We start from the raw sequence: 17291 nt of genomic DNA on the forward strand, positions 1-17291 counted from the left end.
GAAAGAGACCATGAATGCACGGACATCTTGTCTGATGTTCAGGACGACTTGGCCGATTGGGAAGAAGACATTGGATGTCAAAAAAATGAAAGTGAAGCAGATTCATAGGAAGAGAGTGAAATACGTCCAAGAAGAATTTGGCGAACACTGCAGTTGCCAACTGATTCGGCTGAATCAGAGGAAGAAGACAGTGCACAGTGGTCAGACTTTGATCTACCGAGGACCAATAATAAATTTGAAGGATACCTAGGTTGGGGATATCGTACAATTATATATTGGAAACGAGCTATCTGAATATATTAGCAACTAAAACAACAAGTACTACAGTCAAAATTGCAATAGAAGGAGACTGGATTTAAAAAATGACAAATTTCTCAATGTTATGGGACCCAATGGTTCGGGCTTGCTGTCCTTATGGGAACAGTAAAAAAAAAAAAAAAATGCAAGGAGCGAGGATTATTGATCAACGAATCCATTGGTAGACACACTGATATTTCGCAACACAATGTCTCATAACTGATTCAGACAAATTTTATCATTTTTACATTTTTCTGACAGCAACAATAAACTGGAAAATGCCAACCAGCTTGTCGAAGTGCAATCTGTAATTGATTATTTTTCCAAAAAGTTTAAAGAAACATTTCATTTATGTAAGTCAAAACATCTCAGTTGATGAAGGAATGATACTGTGGCATGGATGGTTAAATTTAAAGTTTACGATCCGTCGAAAATTACGTAATACGGCATACTCATTCGGATGCTGTGAGATTCGAGTACGGGATACATTTCCTCATTCAAGATATATTCTGGTGCTGGACAGCCTTTAGCAAAAACAGTGATGGAACTATTGACACCTTCAGATGGAAAGTGGCATCACATCTGCATGGATAATTAAACAGTGTAGAACTTGCAGAGAAGTTACTTGAAAAGAAAATTCGAGTTTGTGGAACAATATGGCAAAATAGAGGATTTCTGGAAAATTAAAGCACTCAAAAGTTAATGTGTTTGAAGCTTGTCACCAACGGAAAAGTGGCAAGCGGTCGGCGACAAGCCAAGTAATCCGACTTAGCAATGTCAGCGCCAAGTGAATAAATTTGTACAAGAAGTGTGGACGGCAAAGTGTTAAGTTATAAAATGCAGTATGTTGTGCTTAATGGCAAGTGTTCATCAGAGGTGAGGGAATCTTAAGGAGTGACCCAGGGAAGTGTGACAGGACCACTGTTATTTTCTATGTACATAAATGATTTGGCAGGTGCCAAAGTTCAGTTACTGTTGGAGCATACAAGATGACTCAGACAAAGTTGCCAGTTGTTGTGATGAATGGCAGCTAACTATAAATTTCAAAAACGTAAGTTAATGTGGAAGAGTAGGAAGAACAAACCCATAATGTTCGGATACAGTATTACTAGTGTCCCTGCTTGACACAGTCAAGTCGTTTAAATATCTGGGTGTAACTTTGCAAAGCAATATGGAATGGAACGAGTATGTGAGGACTGTGATAGGAAAGTTGACTGATCGACTTCCGTTTACTGAGAGAATTGTAGGAAAGTGTTGTTCATCTGTAAAGGCGGCTGGATATTGGAGGTCAGTGTGACCTATTCTTGAGTACTGCTAGAGTGTTAAGATCCATACCATGTCGGATTAAAGGAAGACATCAAAACAATTCAGAGGCGGGGTACTAAGTTTGTTACTGATAGCTTCAAACAACATGCAAGTGTTATGGAGATGCTGAGGAAACTTAAATGGGAATCCCTCGAGAGAAGGCAGTATCTTTTTAGAGGAACACTATTGAGAAAATGTAGAGAACTGGCATTTGAAGCTAACTGCAGAAATATTCTGTTGCCTCCAACATAGGTTGCGCGTATGGACCACAAAGACAAGATATGAGAAATTGGGGCTCATACAGGGGCATATAGGTAGTCATTTTTCCTTTGTTCATTTGTGAGTGGAGCAGGAAAAGAAATAATACAGGGTGCCTTCTGCCATGTGCTATAAAGTGAGTTGTGGAGTATCAGTGTAATTAAGATATTCCAAGAAAGTGTGCTAACAGAACTTCAAGAACTGTAGGAATATATTACAATCCCTTCATATCACTCACATAGGGATTGTGAGGACAAGATTAGAATAATTACAGTATGCACGGAGGCATTCAGACAATCATTCTGAACTGCACTCCTTATATGAATGGAACAGGAAGAAACCCTATTAAATGGTAAAATAGGATGTACCCTCTTCCATGCAGTTCACAATGGTTTTGCAGAGTATGACTGTAAATGTAGATGTAGCTCTCATGTCACAGCAGCCTGGATGAAGGCATTCGTAAGATGAGCTATCATGGTATTTTCCTGATTATGGGCACTACATTAAGAAGCTTCCTTTACTGATTCCATTGTCTGAATTCCACAATGGATATTCCAGTATCATACATATAAATGAATACCACCTGGATATTTTTAAAGTCATTAGGACAGAGCAGAAGTTCATTACAAAATCTCAGTTTATTTGACCTTACATGTTTTTTATTGACTCGTTTTGCACATGTTACCCAGTTATGGTATTATTTATGGGGCAGTGCAGCTACTCGTGTTCTAATACATTTACTCCATAATGGCTTTTTTTGTTTATAATAAAAATAAGTTTGAGTAACACTGTAATTTACACTATCACAACACAAAACAGTTTTCACATGGACTTCCCCTGTCCCCCTGGTAGGCTTGAGAATGGAATTGTGTGCTTTGGTGAAAATATATTCAACAAGCTTCTGCCCAATATGAAGCAAGAAACTGGGACTCCATACCTATTCAAAATAAAATTAAAAACACAAAATTGAAAACTCAGCTCAATAGCCACTCTTCCTACACATTATGGGAGTATCTAGATTCAGTAATTGAAGAGTTCCGTTACCTTCATGGTAGCAGTATTTATTGTAAAGTTGCATGACATGTCGTAATATACTGTACACATTGCTCAGTTTTTTCATTGATTTAGGTGTGTATTTTCTGTAAAAAAATACTAGTAATAAAGTAAATATTAAGCTACCAACAGCAGATAAAAAACAGCATTATAACACAACTGAGCAGGTGGCAGCTTCTTTCAAAGTAGCAGCTTTCTTTCTAATTTACTCAATTTAATTAAGATGATGTATGAATAGCATTAACTAGTATATGATAGTTCTTTACTAATACAGTATAGAGATTAAGTTCCTATAATTTCCTTGTCTTTTACTAATGTTTACCATGACTGTTTCCACATCCCTGAATGTTTCCCTTCTTGATGGGATGAACTGCAAATCACGAGTGGTTAAATAAACTTTTGATTTCCATGGACAGTAGAATCACTGAAGACAAGAACTCACTGTAGAAAAAGGGCACTATGTGCCTGTTAACTGCTCAGTTCTTCCTCTATACGATGAGTTGTTGTCTTCAGTTTTTCCATAATTCATATTCCACACAGGATTTATCATTTTCATATAAATGCCTTAATGAAATGGAATCTCATGAAATAGTTTGTTCAGAAGTTACAGTAAAACAAAAGAGCTTTAGTTCTTGGTTAAAGTGTCTGCTCTAAACGTATTAAGGATCAAAATGTGAATTATTCACTTAGAGCCTAACACTTTATACTATTGTACAGACATTTGTGTCTGTGTATGTGTGGATGGATATGTGTGTGTGTGCGAGTGTACACCTGTCCTGTTTTCCCCCTAAGGGAAGTCCTTCCGCTCCCGGGATTGGAATGACTCCTTACCGTCTCCCTTAAAACCCACATCCTTTCGTCTTTCCCTCTCCTTCCCTCTTTCCTGAAGAAGCAACCGTCGGTTGCGAAAGCTAGAAATTGTGTGTGTGTGTGTGTGTGTGTGTGTGTGTGTGTGTGTGTGTGTGTGTGTGTGTGTTATTTATTGTGCCTATCTACCGGCGCTTTCCCGCTTGGTAAGTCTTGGAAAATAAAATCATTTCTGTGCATATGTCAAATCAAAGCCTCTACAGTGAGGTGATGTCTACCTACAGACTATGTTATCAACATTTTTACATAAAAATCTTTTATTAGCTTGTGAAAGAGAAGTGTACCATGTTATGGATGAATAAATCACACTAAACATTTACATTGACACTCATACTATCCAAACCACTGTGAAGTGCATGGCAGAGGGTACTTTTCATTGTATCTGTTATTAGGGCTTCTTCTCATGCCGTTCTCATATGAAGCACGAGAAGAGTGTCTGTTCAGATGCCTCTTTGCAAGCTGTAATTAATCTACTCATGTACTCACAGTCACTGCAGGAGTGGTACATAGTGGGTTCAATATATTTCAAGATTCCTCATTTAAAGCTGATTCTTGAAATGTTTATAATTAGGCCTTCTAGGAGCATTTTGCTTCTATCTTAAAATTTCTGCCAGTTTACTTTCTTCAGCTTATCTGTGACCCTCTCCGAAAGGGTCTTGCAAACCTGTGGCCATTTGTGCTGCCCTTCTCTGTATGTATCCAAATCCCTTTAGGTCCTATTTGGCGCAGGTCCCACAAACTTGAACAGTATTCTAGGTTGGTTCATATTAGTTATTTGTAAGCAATCTCCTTTGTTGACTGCTTCCGACTGCTTCCATCTCCCTGGTGTCTGCCCACGGTAGCAGAGTGGTGAGCGCGACAGGCTGTCAATCCTAAGGGCCCGGGTTCGATTTTTGCCTGGTTCGGAGATTTTCTCCGCTCAGGGACTGGGTGTTGTGTTGTCCTAATCATCATCACTTCATCCCCATCGACGCGCAAATCGCCGAAGTGGCGTCAAAGTGAAAGACTTGCACAAGGCGAGCGGTCTACCTGACCCGAGGCCCTCGTCCCACGACATCACCATCATCATCATCATCATCATCATCATTTCCCTGGTATTTACCAATGAACTGAAGTCTGCTGGCTGCTTTACCTGCTATTGAGCCTATGTGAATGTCTGGTTTCATATCACTACAAATTGTTAAACATAGGTATTTCTACGTGTTGACTAAATTCCAGTTGTGAGTTGTTGATAATGTAGTCATATAATAGCACATTTTTGCTTTGCTTGTGAAGTGCAAAATTTTACATTTTGCAATGTTTAAAGTAAGTTACCAATATTTGCACCACTCTGAAATCTTTATGAAGATCTGACTGCATGTTTGTGCAGCTTCTTTCAGAAAGTACTTCAGTATAGATAACTGCATCTTCTACAAAAATTCTGAGGTTACTATTAATATTGTTTGCAGTCATTAATAGACAGCATTAATAGCAAGGGCCCCAGCACACTATCCTGGGGCACAGTCATAGTTACTGATGCAGTTCAAGATGACACTCATCCTTACCAAGATGTATCAATCTCTTCACAAATTTTTCTTTATACCCCATAAGATTTACTTTCGATAATAAGTGCAGATGTGATATTGAGTGAAATGCTTTTCAGCAGTCAAAACATGCTCCATTTAATTGACTGTCTTGATTATCAACTCTCAGGACCTCATTTGAGCAGAGTGCGAGTTGTGTTTCATACGATTGATGTTCTCAGAATCCGTGCAAATTGACATAGAGGAGGTCATTCTGTCTGAGATCTCTCATTATGTTTTCAGTCAGAATATGTTCTAAGATTCTTTGATAAATGGATGTGAAGGATATTAGACAGTAGTTTTGTGGGTCACTTATGCTACTCGTCTAGTAGACGTATGTGATTGGTGCTTATTTCCAACTGCCGGGCATGGTTTTTGTGGTACAAGTAGGACTGCGCTCCAGTGTATTCGGCCACCACACTTGTTGAGATGCTTTGTGGGTCAGGTACACCCTCACTTTACCTCAAAAGATGTTTATCAATAGAAGAATCACTGAGCTGTCTATCGCCAAGCCTTCTGCAGCTACCACAATGTGTCTGGGAACTGTGTGCTTCACTATGGGTTGCAGATCATGTAGGCAGCACTGCAGTTGCAGACACCTATTTGTGTCTGTGTGGTCACATGTTCACATGACACTATGTAGGTACTCTTCTGCAGATATCTACTTCAGTCAGTGCCCCACCCATCAAGAACCAGTTATGCTCTGGCCTCCAACAGACCAACAGCTGCCATGAATCTCTGTTAAGGATCCAACATCTGCCGTTGCCCACCTAGGTGTCGTCTCGCCCTCGACATGAGCCCCATATGGTGCTGCACTTTGGTCAGCCACTTACAAGGGCACTGCTTAACAGTATTTGCATGCGATTGCTCACGGGCTTATCACGTCATAGAACCTTGTCATTACGGCACCTTGCAGCCGCTCATCAGTGGTCTGCTTATAAGCTCCTAGCCTCATGGGACTGTGTTATTACTTGTCTTTCCTGCTCCATGCCAAGCCAACATCTATATGCTTTGTCCTAGTGTACACTTACTAGACAATGTCAAGGACCGACTTTTCTGTTAAGTTGTGTGGACAGTAGTTGTCAGAAGTTTACATAGTTTAGTCATGTTGATAAATAGTTGTTGAGAGTATGTCTCAATACTGACAGTCGTACAACTCGGATAAAGGGCACTTAAAGTTTTGTGTTCGAGGGCTCTGTAGTTGATTAAAGTTAAAAGGGGGGCTAACTCAACCACAAATTTGGCACAGAACGTGATAGTCATTGCATTGGAACTTGAAACTTCTTTCAGTGTCAGCAATCTCAGCTGTTTCTCAACATCACTGACACTAATATCTATATTACTTATCTTAGCATTTGGTTCGAGAATTAAATCGAGGTGATACACCTGGATTTTCATTTGTAAAGGTACATTTGAAAATGGAGTTCGGCAGTTCTGGATATGCTTTGATTCCCTCAATTTCAGTTCTTGTTTTGTCTGTGAGTAACTGGACATACCCCTGTGTGCCTTTACATATGACCAGAATGTATTTGGTTTGTGAAAAATCCTTTGATAATGTTTTGCTACAGTAGTCATTGAAGGCTTCGTGCATGGCCTTCAGGATTGTTGAACATGTTTCATTTATCATGTTGATATCTGTAGCCCTGTACTTTGTTGTATACCTGTTATGCAATAGTCTCTTTTTTCCAGGAGTTCCTTTACAATGAATGTACGCCATGTAGGGTGATGTGCATCATAAACAGATCTACTAGGGGCATACCTATCAAGTGCATGGTCACGTAGGTCACCTAAACCTGAGTCACAATTCTTCTACATACTTCTTTATTCTACGCACTCCTTTTTTCTACGTGCTCCTCCCTACAGCAAAATGTTTGGAAGTACTTATTGAAATACAAAACTATTTCCTGTATCAAACATACCCATCCAAAGGCCAAAGAAGTATCGTACCAATTGTGGGAGTTATTTGTATGAAATGGTAGAGGAATCAACACCTCAGAATTCACTGAGGATATGCTCTCATTTTATCATGCGATTAGCTGAATATGGCAATCTATTTATGGTGTCGGAGTTCTTTCTGAATTTGGGAAAAGCATAGGTGGATAAAGGGAGGGCACAGGGCAATTGTGTATCATGAACCAGTTTTTTAATTGTGCAGTAGGTCACCTTCTGTCCTTGTAATACTACCTTTTATGTTAACAAGGGAAGATGATCTGAAATTAGTTTTATGGTAATTTAAAATATTTTATGTTATATTAATGCATGTCAAGTTCCCTGATAATCTGATTCCTTATAAATAGTTCAAAAAGAGTTCTTGTACTGTGATCTTATGGTTCTCTGCATGAAAGTACTTCAGTGTATTAGTTGTTGTGTCATACTGTTCTAAAACTTGGTGTACTTCTATCATCACAGGCTCCTCGGACTGAGGCAGCTTCCATATTGGGCACTCTGCTTTGCTTGTCCAGCACCTTCCCAGAACTACCAGTACTTCAGCCCACAGTAAAGGAGTTCAGTGTGAGATCATGTGTCGATGCCAAGGTTGGTAGATTTGCTCTGCCTAACAGTACAGTACTATTGTTTTCTCTAACAATATCAATCAAAACAGGGTTCCTGCCTGTGCACTGTCTCTTTAGTTTAAAAATGATATTTAGAAATAAGCAGGAAAATTCACATTTTAGTAAAAAATTTTGAAGTATTCAGAGTAATCAGCAGTTTCTAATTTTGTGTGCCCCTCCTATTGTCAGCTTTCTGTTGGCAGTTTCAGCTTCCAATCTGCCTTGCCCAGTGAAGAACATTAATTAAATGGTGTACGTGAAGCCCATGTTATTTTGTTGTGCTTGAAAATTTAACATAGGTATGGTAAGATATAGAAATATCTTCCTGTTGTGTTGGAAAAAACAGATATTTTTATATGAACACTTAATAGAAACTTCCTATTTTGTGAGAATCTGAAATATTTCTGGATTTTGTACAGGGTTGTATCTAATGTACTGTTAGTAATATAAAGGACACAGTCAGATGGAATTGACTCTTTTTGCTCAGAGAGAGAGAGAGAGAGAGAGAGAGAGAGAGAGAGAGAGAGAGAGAGAGAGAGGTGTGAGGGGGGCAAGAAGAAGAGGATTAGGAAGGCAGCAGTACTCTCCTTTATGGCAGTCACTATACATCTGGCGTTATGAGGAATGGAAAAATAAAACATTTACATTAAATTTTTAGTTCATTCTGTAAGTTGTCGTTAATATGAGCACTGTGTGCCATTTGTCATTTTCTTTTCTTTGCAGGATCACATTGTGCCTATTTTACTAAGATGTGGGAAAAGAGAACCAACAGGTTTGGCTCGTTGCATTGCTCTTTCAAGCTTGGGCATTTATGTGTATCAAGAATTGAGCCATGGCACATGTCATCCTCGCATAAAAGATGCAGTCAATGTGTTGTTGCTTGCATTAAGGGTAAGTGCTGTGTGTTCATGCAGATTTGCATTAGGAACCATGTTGTTTCCTCTATTGTGCTTTCATAGGAGCAGTTTTTTGCATGTCACCAACATTTTTAATTTTTTTTATGTAGCGGTAAAAAAGAAGTACTGAATTTGGTATTAGCAGCCCTTTGTTCCATTAAATTTGCATGTTTCGGCATGTGCTTTATTAAGTGTCTCATTTAGTATAATTACAAAAGAATTAGGACAATATATAAAAAGTGGAAGAAAAATAGCAGCTGTCAGGCAGCTGTGTGACAGTTGTGCTGTCACCGTCATATATCTCCCTTAGGGAGCACGAAAACAAGATGGGAGACAGAGGGGCAAGCATAGAGACATATACAGTCATTTTTCCTGCAATGCAATACATGAATGGTATAGGCCAATAAATTGTAATATGGATCTTCAATACTCTCCTTTACACACTGTACAGTGGCTCGCAAAGTATTTTGCTTATTCAGTTTGCAAAGGTCTTTATTAATGGGAACTGTCCCATCCACAAGCTCCACGAATGTATTTCCCATTCCATATCTCTTGCCACCCCACCTCTCCCCCCCACTCCTCCCATTTCGCACAGGTGTTTATGGTCCTCCAATGCACCCTACAATCTGAATTCAATGAACTGCAATCTCCTGGGCCTGAAACATCTATTAGTCCCTGTCCTGCATTTGTATCTTTTCAATTTGTGTTCCATTTCTGCTGTTCTTTTAATTTTGTGCTCTGCCCTCCTCTTGGCTTCAGAGATTCATTATTTACAATTTCTGCCTTGTTTTATTTACTTATTGTTATTTATTATTTTTATCTGTTTTATGATTCCATGGTGGTTTTCTTTCAAGCACCTTCCTTTCCTTGCTTTCTGCTCATTGTCCGTCTCTCTGTTTTCTGTGTGTAAAATTTCCTTGGCCTTCATTCATCTTTGCAAGCTGTGCCTGCATTCTTCTGCCCTTGTCATCTTGATCTCTTTCCATTCTCATTGCAAGTTTTAATGTTGTTAGCATTACACCCCCCCCCCCCCCCACCCCCACCCCCACCCCCACCCCCCACCCCTCCTCCGACATCTACATCTACATGGATACTCTGCAAACCATATTTAAGTGCCTGGCCGAGGGTTCATCGAACCACCTTCACTATTCTCTATTATTCCAATATTTTATAGCGCGTACGAGCTCTAATTTCCCTTAGTTTATTGTGGTGATCGTTTCTCCCTATGTAGGTCGGTTTCAACAAAATATTTTTGTATTTAAAGGAGAAAGTTGGTGATTGGAATTTCGTGAGAAGATTCCGTCGCAAAGAAAAATGCCTTTCTTTCTTTCTCTCCGATATTTCACAGTGATATAAAACGTGCTGCCCTTCTTGATGCCCTTCTTTGAACTTTTTTGACTTTCTCTGTCAGTCCTATCTGGTATGGATCCCACACCGCGCATCAGTATTCTAAAAGAGGACGTACAAGTGTAGTGTAGGGAGTCTCCTTAGTAGATCTGTTACATTTTCTAAGTGTCCTGCCAATAAAACGCAGTCTTTGGTTAGCCTTCCCCACAACATTTTCTGTGTGTTCCTTCCAATTTAAGTTGTTTGTAATTGTAATACCTTGGTATTTAGCTGAATTTACGGCTTTTAGATTAGACTGATTTATCGTATAACTGAAGTTTAACGAATTCGTTTTTGCACTCGTGTGGATGACCTCACACTTTTCGTTATTTAGGGTCAACTGCCAATTTTTGCACCATTCAGATATCTTTTCTAAATCGTTTCCCAACTTCACAACTTTCCCTCTCCCTTCAGCCTCACCTGTCAATTGTTCCAATGCTTAATATATTGCCATGAGCAGCTAAACTTCATGAAGGGTTGTCCATGCACTACACTGAACTGCATTTAGAGCAGTTGTTGGCAGTGCCTGTCAATGTCAAAATTACAGGTAGCCAGTGGGAGGATAGTGTGTGTGTAAAAAAAATTGTTGACTTGATTCATCTTCATGCCACTCTGAATTAAGAGGTTTTCTTTTTGGATGATTTTTTCTTCGCAGTCTGCTTTTCCTGCATATTGAGTGTTTCTGTTGTTGATATGGGTACTTATAGACAGGTAGTAAGAAAAACTGCTTTTATAGATTTGTAGAGTTATTAGAGTAGATAAAAAGAAACACTTTTGTTATGTCATGCAAATGTTACAGATGCACCATTTATTGTCTAGCAGTTCTTGAAGGGTGTGACACTGGAATTCCCTTGACTATGTACACAGTTCAGGAGCCACAATAGGCATACCTGGGAGTTTGAAACCCTAAGGCAACTTTTTTGTTCCAGTATCACAGAGATTTACCATAAATTTGTAGGCTGGTATTGTTCATGACCATCTGATTTAGTCATGTATTCTGCCTAACATGCTCTTTGGAGAAAATTAGTATATATTTCTGAGTGAAGTGTTACTAGAAATGTTGGAGAATGTCCCACTAACAGTTGGGAGATGATTATGGTTCCAGCATGAAGAAACCCCACCACACTAAGTTGTTGTTTCTGGAGAACATTTAGACAATGTTTACCCCAGTTGTTCGATAGGAGAGTTGGGCCAGTACTGTGGCCACTTTGTTATCTCTGTGTCACTTTTACAAACTTCTCATTGTGGAGGCAAGTAAAGTGTCTTGTGTAAAACTCCCAATAGACACCCCAGAAGAGCTGTGTGCTCACTTGATGAAGCTAGAGCCATTATTCATGAAACACATGATTGTTTTGAGTGTGTTAGACAATAATTAGTATGCAGATTCCAGTTGTGCATTAATGTAAATGGACATCATTTTCAGGGACATCTCTAAAACAGTATACACCATACGGCAGTTTGAACACCATCTCTGAACATCAGTAGTGTCAAGAAAGCAGTGCACCTGTGACATTTGTGTCACATTGAAGTGTTACTTTTTACTTCCTCTAAACATTCTGAAATTTTATATACGTACAGCACATTTGCATGTTTTGTGGTGAAATGATGTTATTTCATCTCAAACTTGAATCTTGGTTGTGTGATGTTATAATGATGCAAGTTACTCATGTTGTGAACTGCACCTTGTGAAGTTGTACTGCAGTCAGCATCATTTATATATATTTGGTATCCGCCCCTCTGGAGAAAAAGTTTGAAAGCTCAAGGCCATCTCCACTTTCCAGATTTCGTCATCAGGCGTAATAATATAATGTGACAGTCAACTAAAATTTTGAGCTGCATAAAAAAGTCTTCAGCAAAGGCAACTCCACTTTTACTGGTACTCTTTTCTTTAAAGCACGTGGCACTTTGAACTGTCTGCTACCCACCTATATTTCTGTCTACCTTTACATATATTTTTCTTTATTTGTATTATCTGTTATACTCTCTTGCATCAGTCACCATACTTTACATTATTTTGCCCTTATTTCTCAGTTAATTTCTTTTCCCTATCATATATCTATTTGTAGGCACTACTCAAAATGGTTCAAATGGCTCTGAGCACTATGGGACTTAACATCTCAGGTCATCAGTCCCCTAGAACTCAGAACTACTTAAACCTAACTAACTTAAGGACATCACACATATCCATGCCCGAGGCAGGATTCGAACCTGCGACTGTAGTGGTCGCATGGTTCCAGACTGAAGCGCTTAGAACCGTTCGGCCACCAGCAGCCGGCCGTAGGCACTACTCATTCCTTTTCTTTACCAATATTTCTGTCTTTGTACACTAGGATGACACACACACACACACACACACACACACACACACACACACACACACACACACACACACACACAATATGCTGCATTTTTCTTGTGCTGCAGCCCACATAAGATGTTTTCTGATCTTTGTGAAGCGTATAATGACAGGAATAAAATATCCACTCCCTTGAAACCATTTGGGTGCAAATAATTTACATGTATTCTAAGTGATAACCTGGATACAAATTAGTGTAAGATCCATGTAGTCAATGCAGTTGTTGTTAACCTCCAATTGCTTTTCCTTTATATGTGAATTTGGTGGTTGATTAGTTAATTCTGTCTTCTACATCTAAAGACAAGCTCACATAGTTAGCTTCTATGTTTACGTGAAATTCAGATAAGTAAGTGCATGGTATAAAAACTAACATAAAGAAGGAATGGGCATGTTGTAAAAGTAGATTCTGTGCCTAGATAAAATGTTTTGTATTGGCAGTTTTCATTATCGGTTATTTCCATGCATTTATGTGGTATATTTGTTTTTCTATCTTGTATTTTGTTGACGGTGTTTCTCAGGTGAATTTAAAGGTATACTTGGTAACCTGGTAATGTTTAGTGCAGTTCTGTGCTTTTAACCAGAAACATTACTGTAAATGTTTATAATTGTTCTGTTTCATACATGTTGCTGTCAGTTTGGGGGAATTGCTTTTATTTTCATGACAAGGTATAAAATATTACTGGAGATTTTGTTTTTCTTTGTTTCTCTAGAAAATTATGTGGTTTTTGGGTTTTTCAAATCTAATTTGGTTGATGTTTGCATATACTTATGGTGTAAAAATACTACTTTGTTCATTGATAGTGTTCAGTGTGTACATATGTTTACAAATCCAGATGTGTTTTTTAGTTTCCGATCCAGCAAAGTTGTTCTCAGCCTGGCCTCTCGATCAAATTGGCTGCATGCCAGGTAGTAAAATATGTGTGTTTTAAATGTGCTGTGCTGTCCTATGAGCTTTAACACTGCATGCTTATTGCTTGTTCTGTGGAATAAGCTCACTTACAATATCTTGGTTTAACATTGTTTCCTGCTTGTGGTATTGGAAATAAGTTGTTGAATTTGTCACATAGTTGTGTTTGTAGCAAAATAGATTACAAAAAGAGAAACAGATACACAGTATCTGTGCATTCTCTAGAATTTGGTAAATCAAAGTATGTTCAGCTCTCTCTCTCTCTCTCTCTCTCTCTCTCTCTCTCTCTCTCTGTGTGTGTGTGTGTGTGTGTGTGTGTGTGTGTGTGTGTGTGTGTGTGTGTTTGGAGGGGCAGGGGTTTGACTTCTTTCAGCTTATGTCTCTTCTTGTTCCTTCAAACTTGCTTAACTGGTGACATCACCACCAGCCTAACCACATAAGCTAAATGAAGTTTTTCTTGTTGTAGCTATGTCTCTCTGTTCTGGAGCCTTGGTGCCCTTTGTCATATGTAATCAAAGTGGAACTGAAGTCATATGTAGAGTTCGCAGTAATTGAAAGTACAGGATGAAAATTAATAAATGTAAGAGGAAAGATAAATACCTAGCAACTGAAGGAGGAGCTGATCAACAGACAGAGATGTAATTAAGTTGCAAAATCTCATAGCTTTGGACAAATTCCTTCAACAGAACTATTGTCAGCTCTGAAAGAAGTAATTCTCCACCCATTTTACATACCCTGTTTTGCTTGATGATTCCTCCGTTTTATGAAGAGATCTTCCTTTTTACGTATATGGAATGTATGTGCTGTCCATTGGTTATGACTCGCCATGCATTGCCATTGCCTTTCAGTAGAGCAAAATCAGGGTTGTTCATCACAATGCATCAGTTCTGCACCTTTGTCTAAGGCTATATGTCTCCATGGAAATTTACAAAAAGTTGTGGTTGAGAGTTACGAATTATTTAGCAATAAAGAAGATGACTCACCGAAAGGCACAAGTGCTGTGTCGTTGATAGGTATACGAAAAAATGGTACTCAAGCTTGTGGGAAACACATGCCCCCCACCTCCATCTCACACACACACACACACACACACACACACACACACACACACACACACACACACACGCACACGTACGTCTACCTACATTGTGCTCAGTCAACTGCCAGCTTTTTTCTGGCCCACAGTGAGTGTACTGGGGCGTGGTGGGGTGATGTGGTTTGACCGGGGGGGGGGGGGGGGGGGGGGGGAGGGGGGGGGAAGTGTCTAGCAGCTCGTGGGAGAGTGGGGTGCTGTCTGTGGGCTAGATAGGGGTGTGGGTGAAGGAGGTAGATGGCGGGCGGTTGGGCATGTGATTTCATAGATTAGGGCGTGAGATAACAGCGCACAGTTAATTGATGTGGGGACACAAATTGGGCAGGGATTCTGGAACAGTGGATGGTCTCTGTACCCACTATTGAGTGGTAGAGGGGGGTAGTGAGCTACCTTAGGTTTAGCCCAGGCAGGTTATGGGATTGAAGGATATGCTTTAAGCATAGCTCTCTTCTGCGCAGCTCAGAAAACCTGGTGGTCGTTAGGACGATCCAGATGGTACAGGTTGTGAAGCAGCCATTTAAATCTCGCATGTTGTGCTCTGGTGCACAAGGTCGGGATCAGTTTTTGGGTGGTGGATTGCTTTTCTTTCTGTGGATGTAAGGTTAGTCAAGAAACAGCTGGACCACCTAGTTGCTGAGCACGTTGCCAAGCATGATGTTCTTCATCCAGTGACTTCTTCAAAGCTTGTGCCATCTTGATCCTACCCACCAACACAAGTTTTTCTGAATTGCACAGATGGGAAATCCCACTACAATACACCCTATCTTTCCATAACCCTCCTGGCCTCAACCTTCGTCAGCCAGTGGCCTTAACCACATATCCCCTTCCCTATTCCCATTTAAGAGTACATGACCCTCTATTGCACCAGTGCACCTACAGTCTTTCCTTTAACGCACTGCCTACCCCACCCCCAACACCCTCCCTCACCACCCAGTCCAGTCCAACCTAACTTCACGACTGCACGTAGCTGTCCTATCCTCTCTCCATCTCACACCTGTATGCTTCCACAAGCAGCACTTTACCATCCCCTACCCTTACCCTGCTACTCCTCCCTCTCTCCCTCCCTGCCCCTCCCACCACCCAGTTGCTTCTCCCATCATGCACTGCTGCTCGCAGTTTGGCCTTGGCAGCCTGAGACTGTGGTCATGCGTGTAGGAGTTCCATTTGTGTGTGTGTGTGTGTGTGTGTGGGTGGGTGGGTGGGTGGGCGCATGCGTGCGCCTTCTGAAGGAGGCCTATTTGGCTGAAAGTTTTGTTTTTGATCTGCCTATCTTTAACTCAGCATCTCCCCTAAAGGGTCAGTAGCAACTATCCTTTTCATAGTATTGTCATTATTCCATGTCAGATTTTCCATTGTTAGAAAACAGTATGTTTCTATGTGCCATGCATCAATCGACTTAGTGAGTGGTTACTGTTCCCTTGTTTTACATATTGTTGCACCCATGAATTTCCACTATTGATAAAGTAATCTTAAGATGTTCCTATATACAAAGGCATTTGCAGCTCAGTGATTTTCTTAGACATGTAAAAAGGTTAAAATTTTATGGGAGACCTATACTCCAAGTGGGGAGATTCGCCTTTTGCAGGCAAGTACTCTTCCAGAAGTTCTAGTCCTGCAAGTTCCAATGGAGAATGTCTGTGAAGTTTGGAAGACAAGAGACAAGGTACTGGTGGAAGTAAAGCTGTGAGGGGGGGATTGTGAGTTGTGCTTGGGTAGGTCTGTTGGTAGAGCACTTGCTGCAAAAGGCAAAAGTCCTGAATTCGAGTATCAGTCTGGCATACAGTTTTAATTCGCAAGGAAGTTTCATATCAGTACACACTCTGCTGCAGAGTAAAAATTTCATTATTAAAAAGGTTGCTGACAGTCTAGGGTATTACAGCAGACGGTGTCATGAATCTTTCTAGTATTTTTGATGGAGCACTCACTGGTCATCTTCAGGGTGTTTTTGTCTTCCAGGTAAAACCAAGGATGCAGAATGCCAGCATCTGTTGAACTGTAATGAAAATAGACCATTATGTTGATCAGTAGTTCAAGTGTATGTAGTAATGGGCTTCTTACTTCTCTCGCTCCATCAGCCTCTGTAGTTGATGTGATTTATTGACATGGCCAACAACAGATTCTACCCATTTCTGTGGTTGTATATGTGTTTCTACATCTACATCCATACTCCGGAAGCCACCTGACGGTGTGTGGCGGAGGGTACCCTGAGTAACTCTATCGGTTCTCCCTTCTATACCAGTCTCGTATTGTTAGTGGAAATGAGGATTGTCGGTATGATTCTGTGTGGGCTCTAATCTCTGATTTTATCCTCACGGTCTCTTTGCGAGATATACGTAGGAGGGAGCAATATACTGCTTGACTCTTCGGTGAAGGTATGTTCTCGAAACTTTAACAAAAGCCCGTATCAAGCTACTGAGCGTCTCTCCTGCAGAGTCTTCCACTAGTGTTTATCTATCATCTCCGTAACGCTTTTGCGATTACTAAATGATCCTGTAACGAAGCACGCTGCTCTCCGTTGGATCTTCTCTATCTCTTCTATTAACCCTATCTGGTACGGATACCACACTGCTGAGCAGTATTCAAGCAGTGGGCAAACAAGTGTACTGTAACCTACTTCCTTTGTTTTCGGATTGCATTTCCTTAGGATTCTTCCAATGAATCTCAGTCTGGCATCTGCTTTACCGACGATCAACTTTATATGATCATTCCGTTTTAAATCACTCCTAATGCCTACTCCCAGATAATTTATGGAATTAACT

General features: G+C 40.1%; 1 protein-coding gene across 4 annotated transcripts in view; it reads left to right on the plus strand.

Annotated features, from left to right (window-relative positions):
- LOC126337707 (probable Rho GTPase-activating protein CG5521) overlaps window positions 1-17291 on the plus strand; it is a 275478-nt gene that overhangs the window by 136990 nt on the left and 121197 nt on the right. For all 4 annotated transcript variants that reach the window (XM_050001492.1, XM_050001493.1, XM_050001495.1 and 1 more), the window contains 2 exons: window positions 7752-7877; window positions 8618-8785. In XM_050001492.1, coding sequence (XP_049857449.1) covers window positions 7752-7877; window positions 8618-8785 — 294 coding nt within the window. The remainder of the gene's footprint in view (window positions 1-7751; window positions 7878-8617; window positions 8786-17291) is intronic.

Source organism: Schistocerca gregaria, chromosome 1 (assembly GCF_023897955.1).
Source record: "Schistocerca gregaria isolate iqSchGreg1 chromosome 1, iqSchGreg1.2, whole genome shotgun sequence".
Taxonomy (NCBI): Eukaryota; Metazoa; Arthropoda; class Insecta; order Orthoptera; family Acrididae; genus Schistocerca; species Schistocerca gregaria.